Here is a 19,281-nt window from a genome sequence, read left to right as displayed (position 1 = left end):
AAGGAGGTGGCTTACAAAACTCTCGTTCGACCTATACTTGAGTATTGCTCATCAGTGTGGGATCCGTACCAGATCGGTTTGACGGAGGAGATAGAGAAGATCCAAAGAAGAGCGGCGCGTTTCGTCACAGGGTTATTTGGTAACCGTGATAGCGTTACGGAGATGTTTAATAAACTCAAGTGGCAGACTCTGCAAGAGAGGCGCTCTGCATCGCGGTGTAGATTGCTCGCCAGGTTTCGAGAGGGTGCGTTTCTGGATGAGGTATCGAATATATTGCTTCCCCCTACTTATACCTCCCGAGGAGATCACGAATGTAAAATTAGAGAGATTAGAGCGCGCACGGAGGCTTTCAGACAGTCGTTCTTCCCACGAACCCTACGCGACTGGAACAGGAAAGGGAGGTAATGACAGTGGCACGTAAAGTGCCCTCCGCCACACACCGTTGGGTGGTTTGCGGAGTATCAATGTAGATGTAGATGTGGATGTAGATGTAGATGGGACAGGATGACAGGATATCTGTTTAGACATCAGGGAATAACTTCCACGGTACTAGAGCGAGCTGTAGAGGGTAAAAACTATAGAGGCAGACAGATATTCCGACAGATCCAGCAAATAATTGAGGCTGTTCGTTGCAAGTGTGACACTGAGATGAAAAGGTTGGTGCAGAAGACGAATTCGTGGCGGGCCACATCAAACCAGTCAGAAGACTGACGATTCAAATATACACTGGGTATTGAAACAAAGTGTCGAATTCATTGAGAGGTGATAGTACTCATTGAAACAAGAAAAATAAGTCCAGTAAACATGGGTCCGGAAACGCATACTTTCCGAGATAGATACGTTTTTATAGGAATGGTTGCGCGACGCCTTAGTTGCGGTCGTTGCATTGGCGCTCCTTCAAATGTGTCGGCAGGGTATTATGATGTCTTATTCACAGTACTGTATCTAGCATTAGGTGGTCTGCAGACAGTTGTGTGGTTCCAGTCGGGCTGTAAGCTGCGTCAGTTTTCGTCGTGTTTGTGTGCCTTATTGTACTGTTCTGCCAGCCCTGGGTACGTATCATGGTGCTTTATTTCTTCCAAACGCGGATTCACATATGTGTTTACTGTTATTGCGTTGTTTGTATACAAATGATATAGTACATTTACATTTTCTCTCTTCCACCACTTGTTAGAAACGGAAGCCTATAACCGACAAATGAAATGGCAGATATGATATTCTGCTATAGTTTAGCAAATGGACGTACCCTCTGAGCTCGTGCCATGTATGCTGAAAATATCCATAGTGCAGAGTGCCCTCTTATAAGCTTTTCGGCAGACTTATCAAAATGGTTCAAATGGCTCTGAGCACTATGGGACTCAACATCTCAGGTCATAAGTCCCCTAGATCTTAGAACTACTTAAACCTAACTAACCTAAGGACATCACACACACCCATGCCCGAGGCAGGATTCGAACCTGCGACCGTAGCAGTCCCGCGGTTCCGGACTGCAGCGCCAGAACCGCTAGACCACCGCGGCCGGCGCAGACTTATCCAGCGTCTGAGAGACACAGGTACCCTTGCACCTCGGAAGACTGTGAGAGGCCCCACACTGTTCGCACGCCTGACGTTGAGGGACGTGTGCTACATTCGGAGGAAGAAACTCCTGCAACTAGTGTGCGACGATTAGCAGCAGTAGAAGGCGTGCCTCACTCTCGTATCTTGGGGGTACTTCATGAACAATTGCTGTAACCGTATCATCTACAATGTGTTCAGGCCATAAGGCCACAGGATCTTCATTGCAGACGGCGGTTCTGTCAATGGCTGTTGTGGAAGTGTGCCGCACATCAACTGTTCACATCCAACATTTTATATACCGATGAGGCAGGATTCACAAGAGACGGTCTGGAGAATTTCCATAACCAGCATGTAAGGACAAATGTAAATCCCCAAGCAATTCAGGAAGGAGAGCATCAACACCGATCCTCAACCAAAGTATGGGCAAGCGTACTTCGCGATAGGTTAACACCGCCATACGTGCTACCACTTGAAGGAATTGGTCTACGTCACACCGATCAACGACGTCGCGTCTTCAATGTGTGACAGCTGTTACAACAACAACCGGGTATACTTCGAAGAGTGTGTCATTCCTTACGCTGGAGGGCATAGGGGTGCATTGTTATGAATGGACGCCACGTTGAACACCTCCTGTAAATACGTGTTTATCGCAGGAAGTATGCATTTCCGGATCATGTTTATTGGACTTATTTTTCTGGTTTCTATGAGTACTACCATCTCTTAAAGTATTCGGAGTGACAAGTTCATAGTTTTATTATATTACGCCAATATGCTCCTGGAAATGCTTTCTAGTACTTGCTGATATTCTGATAACTGAAGCTGATTGTTGAATAATCTTATCAGCAGTTAGAGGCAGTAATCATGGCATTTGTCAAATTCTTTAAAAGAATTTACTGTCGAAATTACCAAATAGAGCGACTGGTTAGTGATTTACGTGATTTTATAATTAACGAAGCAATATACAGGATGATATAAGAAACAGGGCACGGTTGACGTGGTTTCTTACTGGATGAGGCTTACCTAGTAATTCTGTCACTTGATGCCTGCCATGTTCAATAAGCGATCGATAAGTTCCACGTCAAACAAAATCTTGTTTTGGAATGAGGCGACAGCCACCAGAGGTATAACTAGTACGGATTGATAACTGCTACTACTTGTTTGATTTCAACCTGAGTGCGTAACTCTTACGACTCCGATCTTAACGCCCTGGAAATATTCCCTTTCTTGTACAAAATTTTGACAGGTGAATGAACAATAACGCAACCTGACATACACGAAATACATGTGATAAAGGAACACAAAATTATAACAAAGATATTCAGTCAGTCCAACACAATTTGTGGAAGTTCTCTGCAGCTTAAACACCTTACATCGCCTAAAATTCGCGTGGAAAGGAGAAAGCAGTTTATGATACTTTTAATTTCTGAGTAGGCAGATTGTTTTCAGTGAGCTGTATTCCATCATCTGCGAACGTGGACGAAGGATAAACAAGCCCACGTGGACTAAACAGAAAGAACGTAGTTTTGAACTCATTACAGCTCGTAACATAATAAAGAATAAGCCTGAGACTAAATCCCATTTTTATGCAATAAGTAAGCACGTAAGTTCTCAAGCAATAGATACATATGAAGAATAGAAATGGAAAACGATTTAAGCACACTTTCTCAGAAAACCCGATTTCAATGCTACTGTGTTGCTGGGGCTCTGTTGCATGTCCCTGGAGTTGATCCAGGTGCCAAACCATGGAGAAAGCCTCTCAGTTATGCGATTTTTGATGGGGCATTGCCTTCACCCTTCGTGACAAACAGAGCTTTCCTCTGGAACTTCAAAATTTCAAAGATATCTCAACTTTTATTTTTGCTAGCGTTCTACGAGTTAAAAACCTAATACTGTATTTCTGTATTTGTATTATCAGAAATAACACGCAGTGCGTCAGTGTTAATGGCACTTGAACAAAAGCCTTCTTCCTGTTAACTTGTCAAAAACTGGCACTTTTGAGACCGTGGCTGTGCACAAAATTACAAGCGCATTCTTGCACAAAAGGAAAAAGCAATCAGCCACTGTTAATAATGCTGTTTACTTACAAATATAGTGCAGTTCCCCGTTTCAGACTGCAAGTCCATCTTCTCTTGTTCACGTTTATTTAACATTTATTGTTGTTTACGCTAACTGTTGACTGTTTTTTCTTCAACAACTAGTGTAAACAACAGCAAATGTAATACAAACGTAAACAGCAGTCTGAAACTAACTCTGTCGGTTGAAAAACGGTAACAGAGCTATTTGAGCAAATGAACGCAATTAATATCAGTGGCTGCTTGCTATTTCCTTCTTTGCAAGAATACATTTCTAAAAACTTTCTTATTGGCACGTAGAACCATTGAATTCCCTCGTGTGGCACTTAACATCATTCTTAATAAAGTATTTAATTTCTACTTTGTCTTATCTTTGCGCTTATGGTATCAGAATAGCTCCTCAATTCTTTTCTGTCGTGATCAATTATGTACGTGCTGAGAATCGTTGTTTTTACATTCTTATGATAGGTTTCAGATTTGGCATTTAGAACTTTTCCATTTCTACTCTTCGTGTGTCCTCCAAACATCCACGTGAAAATACAATCTCGCGCATTCTCAAAAACAGGAAAGGCTCCATATCCACTCAAAACCCCGAAATAGTCCTGAGTGACACAGCAATGTGAAACTCGACCCACAATAGCAGATGAGTTAGTGAAAGAGCGATACTAATCCCTATATATTTGACAAATAACTAACCTCATGTACAATGAGAACGTTTCTGCAATGGTAAACAATCATGCAATGTAGAACTAACAAGGGAATGGTCGAAACATGGAAACTTACCATGAAATTTTTCACACAGGAAGAATATACCGAAAAAAATGCACTGTCTAAATCTTAGCTGCTAAGGCTTACTCCAGGTACTTTTTCTTTATACTATATCGAAGTTACTTTAGGTTTGCCGCACATAAAAGCTGTTCGTACACCCCATTCTGCCTAGCGCGCGAGGTGGCTGATAAGCAGACGCAGAAGTGACAAGAGGTCATGCTTTTTTATTTTTTAAGTCAACAGTGCTAACCTCGTCATTTCAGAGTAGCGCTTGCAACAGGTCCTCATTTATTTGGTGGATGTATTCCAGTCTATCTTCTTCTGCAGTTTTCACCCTCTATAGCTCCCTTTAATACTATGGAAGTTACTCCTTGATGTCTTAACGTATGTCATATCGTCCTCTTCCTTCTTCTTAGTGTTTTCCACATATTCTTGTCTTCTCCAGTTCTGCGCAGATACTCCTCACCCTTACGTTATCAATTCACCTATTTTTTAACATTCGTCTGTAGCGTCACATCTCAGGTGCTTCGATGTCCTTCCGCTCCGGTTTTCCTACAGTCCATGTCTAACTACCATACAATGCTGTGCTCCAAAAGTCCGTTCTCAGATATTTTTTCCTCAAATTAAGGCCCATGTTTGATACTAGTAGACTTCTCTTGGCCACGAACGCTCTTCTTGCAGGTGCTAATCTGCTTTTTATGTCCTCCTTCCATCGTCCATCATTGTCTATTTTGCTGATTAGGTAAAAGAATTCCTTAACTTCATTTACCTCGTGACCATCAATCCTAATGCTAAGTTCCTCGCTGTTATCATTTCTCTACTTCTCTTCGTTTTTCTTCGATTTTCTCTCGGTCCATATTCTGTGCTCATTAGACCGCTCATTCTGTTCAGCAGATCCTGTAATTCCTCTTCAAGTTCACTGAGGATAGCAATGTCATCAGCGAATCTTATCATTGATACCCTTTCACCTTGATTTTTCATACCACTCTTGAACCTTTCCTTTATTTCCATCTTTGCTTTTTCGATATATGCATTGAACAGTAGGGTCAAATGACTACATCCCCGTCTAACATCATTTTTAATTCGAGTACTCGTTCTTGGTCTTCCACCCTTGTTATTCCTTCTTGGCTCTTGCACATGTTGTATATAATCTCTCTCTCTCTCTCTCTCTATATATATATATCTTGCCCCTGTTTTTCTCAGAATTACCTTGCACCATTTTACACTTTTGAACGCTTTTTCCAGGTCAAAAAACCCTGTGGACCTGTCTTGATTTTTCTTCAGTCTTGCTTCCATTATCGACCGCAACGTGAGAATAGCCTCTCTGGAGTCTTTACCTTTCCTAAAACCAAACTGATCGTCATCCAACACAACCTCAATTTTCTTTTCCGTTAGTCTGCACATTATTTTTATCAGTAATTTGGATGCATGAGCTGTTGAGCTGGTTGTGCAATAATTCTCCCACTTGTCAGCTCTTGCCGTTTTCGGCATTGTGTGGATGATATTTTTCCGAAAGTAAGACAGCATATCGTCAGACTCACACATTCTAACGTCGTTTTGTTGCCACTCTTCCCAAAGATTATAACAATTCTGGTGAAATTTTATCAATCCTTTCTGCCTTGTTCGATTGTAAGTCTGCCAAAGCACTTTTAAAGTCTCATCCTAATACTGGATCCCCTTTCTCTTCTATATCGACTACTGTTTCTTCTTCTAGCACGTCATCACACAAGTTCTTCCCCTCTTAGAGGCCTTCAGAGTACTCTTTCCGCCTATCGGCTGTTTCCTCTGCATTTAACAGTGGAATTCCCATTGCACTCTTAATGCTACAACCATTGATTTTAAATTCACGTAAGGTTGTTTTGATTTTTCTACATGTTGAATCAGTCCTTCCGACAGTCATTTCTTTTTCGATCTTCACATATTTTGTGCAACCATTTCGCCTTAGCTTCCCTGCATCTCATTACTCATTTCACTCCTAAGTGATTTGTATTTCTGTGTTTCTAAATTTTCCTGATCTTTGTACTTCCTTCTTTCATCGATCAGCTGCAGTATTTGTACTGTTACCCATCGTGGCTTTGCAAGTAACTTCTTTGTACCTATGGTTTTCTTACCAACTTCTGTGAAAGCCGTTTCCAAAAATGTCCATACTTCTTCAACTGAACTGCCTAGTGAACTATTAATTATTGCGGTATCTGTAGCCTCAGAGTACTCAAGTGTACCTCTTCATTCCTTAGTCAATCCGTATCCCACAATTTTGCACGTTGTTCTTCCTGTCTAGTCTCTTAAACTTTAGGCTACTCTTCATAACTACTAAACTGTGATCTGGGTCTATATATGCTCCTGGATACGCCTTACAAACCCAGTATCTGATTTCGGAATCTCTGCCAGACTATGGTGTATTCTAACAGAAATCTTCCCGTATCGCCCGGCCTTTTACAAGTATACCTCCTCCCCTTGTGATTCTTGAACAGAGTATTCGCTGTCTGCCGGCCGAAGTGGCCGTGCGGTTAAAGGCGCTGCAGTCTGGAACCGCAAGACCGCTACGGTCGCAGGTTCGAATCCTGCCTCGGGCATGGATGTTTGTGATGTCCTTAGGTTAGTTAGGTTTAACTAGTTCTAAGTTCTAGGGGACTAATGACCTCATCAGTTGAGTCCCATAGTGCTCAGAGCCATTTGAACCATATTCGCTGTCAATAGCTGAAATTTACTGCAGAGCTCAGTTAGTCTTTCTCCTCTCTCATTCCAAGTAGCAATCCCTTTTTCTCCTTTTCTGCTACTTCTTCACCTACAACGGCATATCAATCCCCCGTGACTATTTGATCTTCATGTCCATTTTACGTACTGAATGAGCCGTTCGATATCCTCATATACTTTCTCTGTGTGTTCGTCTTCTGCTTACGGCGTCGGCAAGTATATTTGAACTATCATTGTCGGTGTGGCTTGTTGTCGACTCTGATGAGGACAATCCTATCACTGAAATGTTCACAGTAACTCAGTCTCTGATCTTCTTTCCGATTCATAACGAACCCATTCCCGGTATTCGATTTTCTGCTGCTGTTCGTATTACCCCATTCCTACTTGACAAGAAGTGTTTGTCTTCTTTACATCTCACTTCACTTACTCCACCTATATCTAGATTGAGTTTTAGCATTTTCCTTTTCAGATTTCCTAGCTTCCCTAACACGTTGAAACTACTGACATTCCACGCCCCAACTTGTAGGACGACACCCTTCCGTTGGTTATAAAATCTTTTTTCATAGTCGCCTTTCCCTCGGCAGCTCGCTCACGGAAATCCGAATGGGTGACTAGTCCGGAATCTTTTGCCAATGGAGAGATCATCATGACAGTTTTTCAATAACAGATCACATGGCCTGTGGATACACGTCATGTGTCTTTAATCCAGTGGTTTCCATGCCGTTGATCACTGCTGATTCTTCCACCTATAGCACAAAGAGTGCCCTGAACCTCTGTCTGCTCATCCGCCCTCTATGACAATGCCGTCGGAAGAATTGAATATGACTACGAGAAGCTGGATGTTCCTTCCGTGATACTGCAGAGAGACTTGGTAGGAATGTAAACACTATACTTGATTGCTGGCAGCGGTGGTCGCGGGAATGTACGGTCGCCAAAAGACCTGGCTCTAGACGGGCACGTGGCACTAATGAGAGGGAAGACCATCATGTTTGGCATATGGCTCTGGCGCATCGTACTGCATCTGCAGCAGCAATTTGAGCAGCAATTTGAGCAGCAATTTGAGAGCACCAAATCTGTTGTTTGAAGAACAGCTGTGAGACAGACGTCCTGTAGCGTGCCTTCCGCTGACAGTGACAGCAAACCACTGCCGTTTGCTACCTCAGTGATGTCAAGCGAGAGCTCATTGGAGGGCAGAGTGAGGTCTGTCGTGTTTTCAGATGAAAGCAGGTTCTACCTCATGCCAGTGATGGCTGTGTGTTGAGTACGAGGAGACCAGTTAAGGGCAAGGAACCAACCTGTCTGCCAGCTAAACACACGGGACCTACACCAGGAGTTACGGTCTGGGGTGCGATTTCGTGTTGCAATGTTAATTTCTTAAACATGTTACCCAAACAAATGCATTCCCGAAATTTCTTCACTTTACACTAATTATTTTTTGGTGTTGCCAGTTTTTTTACATCACTGCGTAGACTATTCGTCTCGTATACAAGTATCCCTGAGCTCTGAACATTGGCAGTAGCACAAAACTTAATTTCGGCGTCTTATAACAACCAAATCTTTTCCACTTCCAGACAGGTATGAACTGTCATATACTACGCCTGATGGTCTTCTTGAAACAGATCTCTTAGGATCTAAGTTGCACCTCATCTAGTTTAACTTTCACTGTAGAAAGACGTATGAAATCGGCCTTAATTTCATGAAGAAATTTATGAAAATGCACAACATTCTGTGTAGTGAATGACGGACGCCGGCCGAAGTGGCCGCGCGGTTCTGGCGCTGCAGTCTGGCACCGCGAGACCGCTACGGTCGCAGGTTCGAATCCTGCCTCGGGCATGGATGTGTGTGATGTCCTTAGGTTAGTTAGGTTTAACTAGTTCTAAGTTCTAGGGGACTAATGACCTCAGCAGTTGAGTCCCATAGTGCTCAGAGCCATTTGAACCATTTGAATGACGGACGGGGACATAACCGGTAAAGAAGACAATGACAGCCCTTCAGAAGTGGTTCTATGGAATGATGTTGGAACTTCGGCTGACTGATAAAGAATTAAAATGTTCTCCGGAAAATCGGCGAGGGAAATAGTATATGGAAAACACTGGCAGGGAGAAGGGACATGATGACACGACATGTGATAAGACATCAGGAAGTAACTTCCATGTACCAGAGGTAGTTGTAGACAATGGGAACTGTAGGGGAAGACAAAAACTGGAATTTATATATAAAATGAAAATTTGGAGTGTATACTCTAGATGAAGAGGTTGCCACAAGAGAACAATGGCGTGCTGTATCAAACCAGTTGGAAGCCTGATGATTCAACAGAAAGTAAAATTAATAATAGGTTCTTAATATAGTCAGCGGTAAGACAAAATTAAAGGACCAGTAGTATGTGGTGGAAGTGGAGCAAAAACAACAATACAAGCTTAATAACTACAGAGGCATTTCGCTTCAAATTATTAGCTACAAAATCTTATCAAAGGGATTATCAGCTAGAGCGGAACAAGAACTCGACTCTCAGACTGATGAATGTCAACGTGATTTTAGAAAGAATAGATGATGTTCAAAGCAGATTCTTAACTTAAAGTCACTAGTAATGAATGTAAACAGAAAATATAAAAATCTCGTTGTTGACCTGAGTTGATAGGAAGTCAGTGTTTGAAATACTCAGTGAAGAGAGCTTATACAGTAAAACTACAGCTCTGATCAAACGAACGCCAACAAACACCAACTCTAAAGTGAAATTTAGAGAAGAAATGTCTGGAAGTTTTGCGATCAATATTGGAGTGAGGCAGGGACATGGTCTCTTCCAGCTGCAGCCGACCGGGTTGGCCGAGCGGTTCTAGGCGCTACAGTCTGGAACCGCGCGATCGCTACGGTCATAAGTTCGAATCCTGCCCCGGGCATGGATGTGTGTGATGTCCTTAGGTTAGTTAGGTTTAAGTAGTTCCAAGTTCTAGGGGACTAATTACCTAATAAGTTAAGTCCCATAGTGCTCAGAGCCATTTGAACCGTTTTCTTCCAGCTGCTCTTTAGTTGTGTTCTAGAAAAAGTCATAAGGGAATGGATAATGTCGCTAGGCGAAAGCCTGATCGATGGGGGAGTGAGATTAGGTTATAAAAGAGGCGTTTGCTAATGACCTAGCTATTTTTTCAGTTTCAGTGGGAACAGTCACTCTACAAATATGACTGCTTAGAGAACAATCTGAAAGAGCAGAGTTGCAAACCTCCTATGAGAAAATCAAATTTATAACAAACATTAAGGCAGCCCCAAAAGTAATAAAAACTTAATATTGAAAAATTGAGAGAAGTAACGAGTGAAAGCTTCTAGGAGAAAGAGACCATTAAAGAAAGAGTTAATAAGATGAAAACAGCATACTACTTCAACAAGGACATATACAATGAAAAATCAATATCTGTCGATACTAAACCTACACATTACTTTACAATAATTCGCCCAGAAGCACTTCATGCGCAATTTTTGACCCTGAACTAAAAGGCAATAACGAAAGAACTGAAAAACACAGTAACAAAAATACTAAGGAAAATTTTGGGACCAGTTAAGAACCAAAAACACAATACTGACGACGTCATAACAGTGAACTTTATAAACGATCAAGAAAAGTTACCTAGACGATTACGAAAAGAAGAATAACTTTATATGGTCACCTCCAAAAGATTAATCCCTACAGACTGACAAAAGGACTACTTACTTTGGTAAAGTAAGAGTGGATAACACATGGAGCACAAAAGTTGTAAAGGACATGGGTGAACCCCTAACCACTCCATAACATAACTTCTTCTCAGCTGGGTCCGCAGTTTGCATAATGTCATAAAATGACACCTTCTTTATACTTTCACAACATTAGCTGCAAATAGTTTATTTCTTGTTGCTCCTACACAGTTTCACGATAAGCGTATTTCGGCTTTTGAGGAACCATTTCACTTTAGAAAGAAATTAGAGGACTCCAAAGGTTTCCAAGAAAAAAAAGAAAGAACATTGGATCTGCTTGGACAAAAGAAGCAAGAGAGAAACGTCGAGAAATTACGAGAAGAATGTGGAAGAAAAGAAAGGAGGAACACTCCATAGCGGCTCATACGTAAATTTTTCGTAACGGAAGTTGTCGGATGTCTTTGTACTTTATAACCCTAAAGACAAAATTATTGAAGGCCTACACGAAATTTACTGTGGCGCTACTCAGCGCTGTTCACCGGCAGGAGTGTCTGCTGTATGGCGGCACTTTCTCTGTCGAAGCGATGCGTCAAATTCTGCTTCGCTTTCACGGGCGACATTTATCATTCAAAGCAATAACTCACTTCCCCGCGGTATGTATATTGTCATTCTTTTGCCTCTCTCGATGCCTTTGACAAATTCCCATCTAACATGTGCAAACATTGGCTGACGAACTGCCGAAGCTGAATTTATCTCTGGAGAGAAAATTATACTTTGGAACATTCATCTGAGTATTCACGCACCATTTTATTTACTTTTCTGTCCATCCTTTAACGTTTAAATATTGGAAAAAAAGCTCGTTATTTATAGCGCACGATAAAGCCGCCCCTTCTGAAAGAATTGCTGGGCTGTAAATCACAAAGAAAGAACAAACGGTGCAAATTTCCTTGCCGAAGGCGAAACATATGACTGCGTAGTTCAACGAACAGTTCTAAACGCCGTTCCAAGATTGTACAAGCAGATCACGTTGACCCCTGACTTTTCAATGACATTTTTATATAAAATGTAAAGGCCGTTTATCTATATCTTTTAAGCCATCATATAAGGCAACTTGGCCCTAATGACACAGGAAATATTGTCCAGTTCAATTAGTTGATAATTTTCCAAGGCACGCTGGTTCCGTAGTTTAGTCAAGTATGACGCGTCTGGGACATATTGCATACACTGTGCCTTTTACGTCGTTCTGAACAAATCATGGCAATCTAGAGATGGTTCTAGCACTTTCCTCTGGATGCAGTCTTCTAAGTACCTCTCACAGCGATCTCATTTGTTAAATCAGACTTTATCAGTAAAAAAAGGTTCAAGTTCTGTGTGTCCCTTTCTTTATAGAATGCTGATGACCGAGAGCTGAAAGATTCAGGGTTCGAATCCCGGTCCAGTAAACAGTTTCAGTGTGTGAGGAAGTTCCAGAAAAACTCACACTCTCGTATAGAGTAAGAGATTCTTTCTGTAAGTATTTCAATACGTATCCATGCGCGGCGATCTGGTATACGCGCACAAACGCGCCATCTTTTTAAAGTCTGTGGACTTGAGAAGGGAAATACACCATTTTCTAGGCCTTGATCATGAACTTGTTGCGTCTGTACGTTATAAACTGAAGAGTCTACGAGACATTGTTCTACAGGGGGCAAGAATATATTATTGAATTTACAAAAATGGTACATATGGCTCTAAGCACTACGGGACTTAAAATATGAGGTCATCGTCCCCTAGACTTAGAAAATGATTGAAATGGCTCTGAGCACTATGGGACTTAACTTCTGAGGTCATCAGTCCCCTAGAACTTAGAACTAATTAAACCTAACTAACCTAAGGACATCACACACATCCATGCCTGAGGCAGGATTCGAACCCGCGACCGTAGCAGTCGCGCGGTTCCGGATTGAAGCGCCTACAACCGCTCGGCCACCGCAGCCGACTGACCGTAGCAGCAGCGCGGTTCCGGACTGAAGCGCCTAGAACCGCTCGGCCACAGCGGCCGGCATTGAATTTACAACTGTTACCGACAACCTAGGCGACGTTTAGCAATACAGGCAATCAAGAAAAGCGGCTGCACATGCAGATGCTGGGTGGTGTAAGGTGTAATGCTGAACATTATGGAGACTGTAAGTACACTGGTGTCCAGAACGTAAGGACGAAACTAACTTTCCCATGACGTGTCGCTGCCAAGCAACATACCTCGATGAAATTTCGACCAAATGTAAAAAAGACTGTTCTAGTATAGCGCGATAGAGAACAGTATTGTACAGAAGGCAAATCAAATACGCAATGAGATAAACAGAAATGATACTTTTATTCAGAGCCAATAATTACACTGAATTCACCGCGATTCTTGATGACATGGTTCTTAACTGGATGTGTGATCACCAGGGACGACAGTGCGTGCTCTACAACGTGCTCCCACGCTAGTCACATGGCTGGTAAATAGTTTTCGAGCTAGGGCATTCCATTCGTACACTGGTGTGGTTGACAACAGCTGGAATGTCGGTGGCGCATGTAAACGTGATGCGGTACACCTCCCCAATGCATCCCACACATGCTCGATGGACGTCGGGCGGACGGGCGGGCCAGTCCATTCTCCGAATATTCAGTTGTTTCAAGAGCCCCTTCTCCGCTGTTGGACGCGGTCACACATTGTCATCCATAAAAATTAAGCCAGCGCCGAATGCACCCCAGAAATGAAGCGCATGTGGAAGAAGTACAGTGTCACAATCATATCGACTAGTGAATGTACCTTGTTCCAAGATTTGGAGCTAAGTATGCCCATGCAACTTTATCCCTCCTCGCACCATAACACTTGTGCCACGAAAACGATCATGTTCGACAATACTGGACGTACTTTCATGTGGTGAGAAGTGGAAACACGTAATGCACATAGGAACATTATCGACAATGGCGGTCGATCTTTCATTTGATGAGACTCAAAGTACAAGAAGTCGTGTAGTGCCTTGCTTCACAGAAAACAAGAAGAAAGAAATCTGGTAAGAGGCTGTTTGTAGCATCAGTCTCCATTCCCTGAAAAAATTGTGAAATTCAGTAGGCCCCGTATCAGCTTTTCAGAAAGGACACGAATTTACAGTGCGATCATACAGCGACAAATATTTTTTGTTGAGAAGGTTTTATCGTGTGGGTGGCAGCATTATAGATACCTGTGACAATACTACCATATATGCCTGCTGAGGCAACCCGATGTCGCATATGTATCATGATAGATTTCTAAGTACGTAGACTTCTGTTACCCAATAAAATGTAGACCTTCCTCTATTTCCTACGTCGCAGTATCGTGAGCGTAATTTTTCCTAACGCCATGTAAATCAATGAAGGATTATTGTATGTATTGATGCTGTATTAAAGCTGATTTATTTCAGCAGAAGAAGTTATGGAGAAATGTGCATCAATGGATGTTGTGCACGCACTCTCCCTATTCCTAAGAGTAAAGAGAAGTTTCCCATACATTTTTATCCATGTCAGTGATCTATCTCCTAACCTCCTGACTGTCTTCAAATCATTTGAGTTACTTCATAGAGAGAGATCAATTGGGTTATACGGTAAATTCTATTTAAGTGCTTTAACCGCTTCTTCGGTATATAACTGTTCCGTCTATGAGCACAATAATTTCGGAATGCTTTCACGGAAACAATTCACTTTTCTTGTGATTAAATGTTCTTCTCCATACTCAGGAATCTTAGTGGGTGAGTACACTACCTCACCACAATACATTCAGTATCATTTCTCTCTGTAAGTCCATTTGTTTTTACTTCTCAAATCTGGAACATAATGTCACTTTAAGACACTGTGAAATGCGAGTGTCTTTCTGCAGATTCATTTATATAATTTAATTGTGCCTCGTCAGCGAAGCAGCTCTCTCGTGTTCAGAAAACCTCCGTTTGATGTTCCGCCTTCATCCCCGTAGTTAATTACCGTCGTTTACAGCGTTTTCTTGACTTGTTGCTGTGACATTGTACTTTTGGTCCAGTGCGAATGGAGTTCTGTAACGGTAAAAGGAGAGGTTGTGTGTGTGGAGTGAATGGACGTCACTTTTGATCTTAACTCCAACACTTTATGGTCACGGGGTCCCACATGAAGGTTACTCTTCCTTAACAGATGAACAAGATCCAAATTAATAAGATGCGGCCTAGGTGCTCTCAGTTATGATTCTCCAGACACCCACATTCCTCTAGAGCAATGAAATGTTTCGTTTAAATACCTGTAACACTTTAGTACTGCCTGTTTATTAGCCTTTTTTGTGCATCCAACTTTAAACCTCCTAATAATATTTAATACTTGCCTAAAAAGCAACACAGAAACCCACATTTACGCTCTCATGTATAAAGTTGTCATATTCTGTAGAAACGACCTTGCAACACCACGGTATCGCAATGTCACTAAATAAAATATCGACTATCCGCCATCTCGAAGCTCTCAAGGTAACTTACCTTTTATGATCTGAAAATTATTTACCAGCCCAAAGAGTGGTTCATTGTGAACGTCTTCTAAGAGCACAAACGGTTTTGACTGAAAAAGTTGATTTGGATTAGGCACGAGAATATTTAGTTCAGTTACCTCCATGCAGGTATTACGTTACATCTCACGGGTACTCGCTTCTACTATCTGATAAAATCATTACTTCCGTGAATTAAATCTATAATGGATGCGAAACTGAATTAAAGTTATGAGATTTGCATTGACTTTAGAATTATTGTTGCGTTACATAAAAGAAACCGGTTAAGGAGGAGGAGCAGATTAGTGTTTGACATGCCGTCGACAACGAGGTCATTAGAGACGGAGCACAAGCTCGGATTAGGGAAGGTTGGAGAAGGAAAGCGGCCGTGCCCTTTCAAAGAACCATCCCGGCATTGGCATGAAACGACTTAGGGAAATAACGGAAACCTAAAGAAGGATGGCCGGAATTCGGGAGGACGACGGTTCAATCCCGCGTCCGGCCATCCTGATTTAGGTTTTCCGTGATTTCCCTAAATCACTCCAGGCAAATGCCGGGATGGTTCCTGTCAAAGGGCACGGCCGACTTCCTTTCACATCCTTCCCTAATCCGATGAGACCGATGACCTCGCTGTCTGGTCTCCTTCCCGAAACCAACCAACCAAAGGATGGCCGGAGACGAGTTTGAACCGTCGTCCTCCCAGTGTGCTAACCACTGCGCCATCCCGCTCGGTATAAAACCGATTAAGGTTACTCAGAATTACCAATCTCACTGCAGTCATACAAAGACCAGTCACCTAATGTATGTCTGAAAAGATCTATTCATTGAGTCTAAACCTGATGTCGAATCAGAAACAACAAGTAAGAAAAAAGGGATCTGGGCCACACTTATCGAAATCGCAACGCCACTGTGTTACTCATTCGATGAGATTTCGCATGCAACCACAATGTTCCTTTATAACGCATCAGGTCGTAAAGTAACTCATTACCTTGTGTTGCAGAAAAATCGCAAAGACGGAAGCTATATGCTTGTTATAATCACTTTCATCAGTAGACGTTCACTGCTGTTTTCACGTTCGGCTCCCACGTCCGTTACCATTACATATCACTCACGGGCAAAAAACACATCCCCTCCAGAGTAGACTAAACGGAATGTGCTCAAACACAACGCCAGGTCTTCCTTCAAAACAAACAAGATGCGTGTGGCGACCACGGCCTCCCAAGACGTTAGCCAAAGCCGCACACGCCTCAAAGACCTCAGTTAAATATACGGGGTAGCCGAGGCAGCCGTGAATACGTGGAAATCGATCAATGTGCTACAGGTAAACCAGGACGTGCTGAAAAGTAATGCCTCCGAATTTTTAATGTGAGCACACTTAAAGCTTTTTAAATAAAACAAACTTTTTTTAACATTCTGCAGCTTCATTTTTCAACTCTGCATATTTATTTCTCAACATTGTCACTTTGGCGACGAACACATATTTTCGCAACTAGAGAAAAGTTTGCTTATACGGTCACTGTTGATTATTTGACGTTGCTGACAGAGCCATAACCTAACTTCTGCTTTTATCCCTTCATTACTATCAAACTGAAGTCCTCGAAGGCGTCCTTTAAGTTTTGTAAACAGATGAAAATTGGATGGGGCCAGGCCGGACTTGTATGGAGGATGATCGGTGACAGTCGACCCAAGGCATCGAATTGTTGCAGATGTCGCAGCGCTCGTGTTTGGTTTTACCTTATCATGCGGAAGGAGAGGGTATTTCATATGTGGATGAGCTCTTCGAATTCGTGCTTTCAGTCTTCTGAAGATCTCTCACACACCGATATAGCTACGTTACACAGAGCTATTTTACACACTACGATTCGGAGCCCACTGGCGGCAGAGGTTTATACGACATACATCAGCGAAGCGGGAAAATCGGTACAGTAATATGCGTGACACGTAGTACCTCAACCGACATTGAGATCAACAAAAATTCAGAGGTACTGCTTTACAGCGGGCTCTCGTAATGGCAGAAAAAAGCTCACGAGACGAAGCTACATGTAAATAAACATAAGAAAGATGGCTAATTATAATGAAAACTTTTCAAAGCGATGACCATTTGTCTTCGTTATTATTAGAGATTTTGTACAAAATATGATGAAAATAGTGGAAAGTTCAGCGAAAAGGGAACAAATGCTTTTTTTTTAACGCAGCAATGCAAAGTTTGAAAACTAGTTTTCATCTGAGAAAGATAGACTATTAAAGGAATCTGTTCTATATACGAGACATGTGTTGCCCAACTATGTGAACCTTTCGTTTTTTGAGTCATCCATCTTATGACTGGTTTGATGCGGCCCTTAACGAATTCCTCTCCTACGCCCACCTTTTCAGCTCAGAATAGCAATCATTTGCTGGGTTTATTCCAGTCTCTGTCTTCCTCTACATCTCTAATTGGTACCATGGAAATTATTCATTGATGTCTTAAGGTATGTCCTATAATTCTGTGCTTTCGTCTTGTCAATATTTCCATATGTTCCTTTCCTCGCTGATTCTGTGAAGAACCTCCTTCTTAGTTACCTTGTCAACCCATCTAATTTTCAACATTCGTCAGTAGCACCATGTCTCAAATGTTCTGTTCCGGTTTTCCCACAGTCCACGCTTCAGTACCATACAGTGCTGTGCTCCAAACGTACAATACATTCTCAGAAATTTCTTCTTCAAATTAAGGCCTATTTTTTATACTAGCACCCTTCTCTCTCTTTCAATTTACAGTATTCCCGGTTGGTGTGTTTCAGATCCGCCTGAGATCGAAGTGGAGCGCAGCTGGGTTCACTCCGGTGAGGGCTACGAGGCCCAGCTGGTCTGCATCGTGCACGCAGAACCGCAAGCGGATGTAAGTACAGCATGCTTTGATCCAACTAACAGTTCTTCAGGGACGTGGCAGAACAGCCGATTCTGTCGGTGCAGAACCGGTGCATTGAGTACGATATAAGGCGTCTGACGCTGATGTTACAAAACATTTGAAATTAAAATATTGTCGTAAATAGTTAATACCTAACTGAGAAGTATTCAGTGACAAATTTATAGATGGTAGTTTCCAACAGTGGAAAAAAAGTTAGTAACTCAGGAGAATGTAAAAGTAATTGAATAGTGTAATTAACGCATTCGCCAAGCGAGTTGGAAAACCGCCTGAAAAACCATCCACAAGCTGGCCGGCACACCAGACCTCAACACGAATCTACCGGGCAGATTCGTGTCGAGGACCGGCACGCCTCCCCGCACGGGAAGCAGCGCGTTATACCGCGCGGCTAGCCGGGCGGGCCTTCTGAATGCTTACTAGCACTAAATTTCGTACTCATTGAAGTGCTACAGGAAATAAGTTCGAGGAGTCATAGTGATAGACTCAGCACCCGCCCAAAGCAGTTAAAGAAGTGAAAGCAGTAGGCTTGATTGGTGCTCAAAATTTACCTCTTGAAGTTAGCTGTTACTGCAGCGGAAACTGCTATGCTAAAAAAAATGGTTCAAATGGTTCTGAGCACTATGGAACTTAACTGCTGAGGTCATCAATCCCCTAGAACTTAGAACTACTTAAACCAAACTAACCTAACGACATCACACACATCCATGCCCGAGGCAGGTTTCGAACCTGCGACCGCAGCGGTCGCTCGGTTCCAGACTGTAGTGCCTAGAACCGCTCGGCCACTCCGGCATGCTATGCTCCAACCGACCTCAATTAACAGCAACGACGAACGGTTCCGCCAACATGCAATGATTGGAGCCCTTTTACTGACTGGCCAGACCACACGTTTAATGTTAAAATAATTTCATACACCTGAAGATGGGATTTTAAAATCCCGAAACTGGTTGTGTTTAAAGCAATTGAAGCGGATCTCTCTAAATTAACTGTCATGCCTCTCAATTGTAGATGTCCTACGTACCAAATCTTGTGTAAAGAAGTGACCTAGATTAGTATGAGGCAGATGCAACATTCCCGGAGTTGCCGCGATCCGGCAGACTTTTTCAGAGACGGTGAACAGTAGCAGA

At 42.4% G+C, this 19,281-nt stretch overlaps 1 protein-coding gene across 2 annotated transcripts in view; it reads left to right on the top strand.

The window, feature by feature from the left end:
- LOC126484509 (limbic system-associated membrane protein) overlaps positions 1-19,281 on the top strand; it is a 965,824-nt gene that overhangs the window by 679,821 nt on the left and 266,722 nt on the right. For both annotated transcript variants that reach the window (XM_050108046.1, XM_050108045.1), the window contains exon 5: positions 18,033-18,130. In XM_050108046.1, the coding sequence (XP_049964003.1) occupies positions 18,033-18,130 (98 nt within the window). The remainder of the gene's footprint in view (positions 1-18,032; positions 18,131-19,281) is intronic.

This window comes from Schistocerca serialis, chromosome 6 (genome assembly GCF_023864345.2).
Source record: "Schistocerca serialis cubense isolate TAMUIC-IGC-003099 chromosome 6, iqSchSeri2.2, whole genome shotgun sequence".
NCBI lineage: Eukaryota > Metazoa > Arthropoda > Insecta > Orthoptera > Acrididae > Schistocerca > Schistocerca serialis.
The sequence above is the reverse complement of the archived record's forward strand: the minus strand, read 5'-3'. Positions and strand labels throughout refer to the sequence as shown.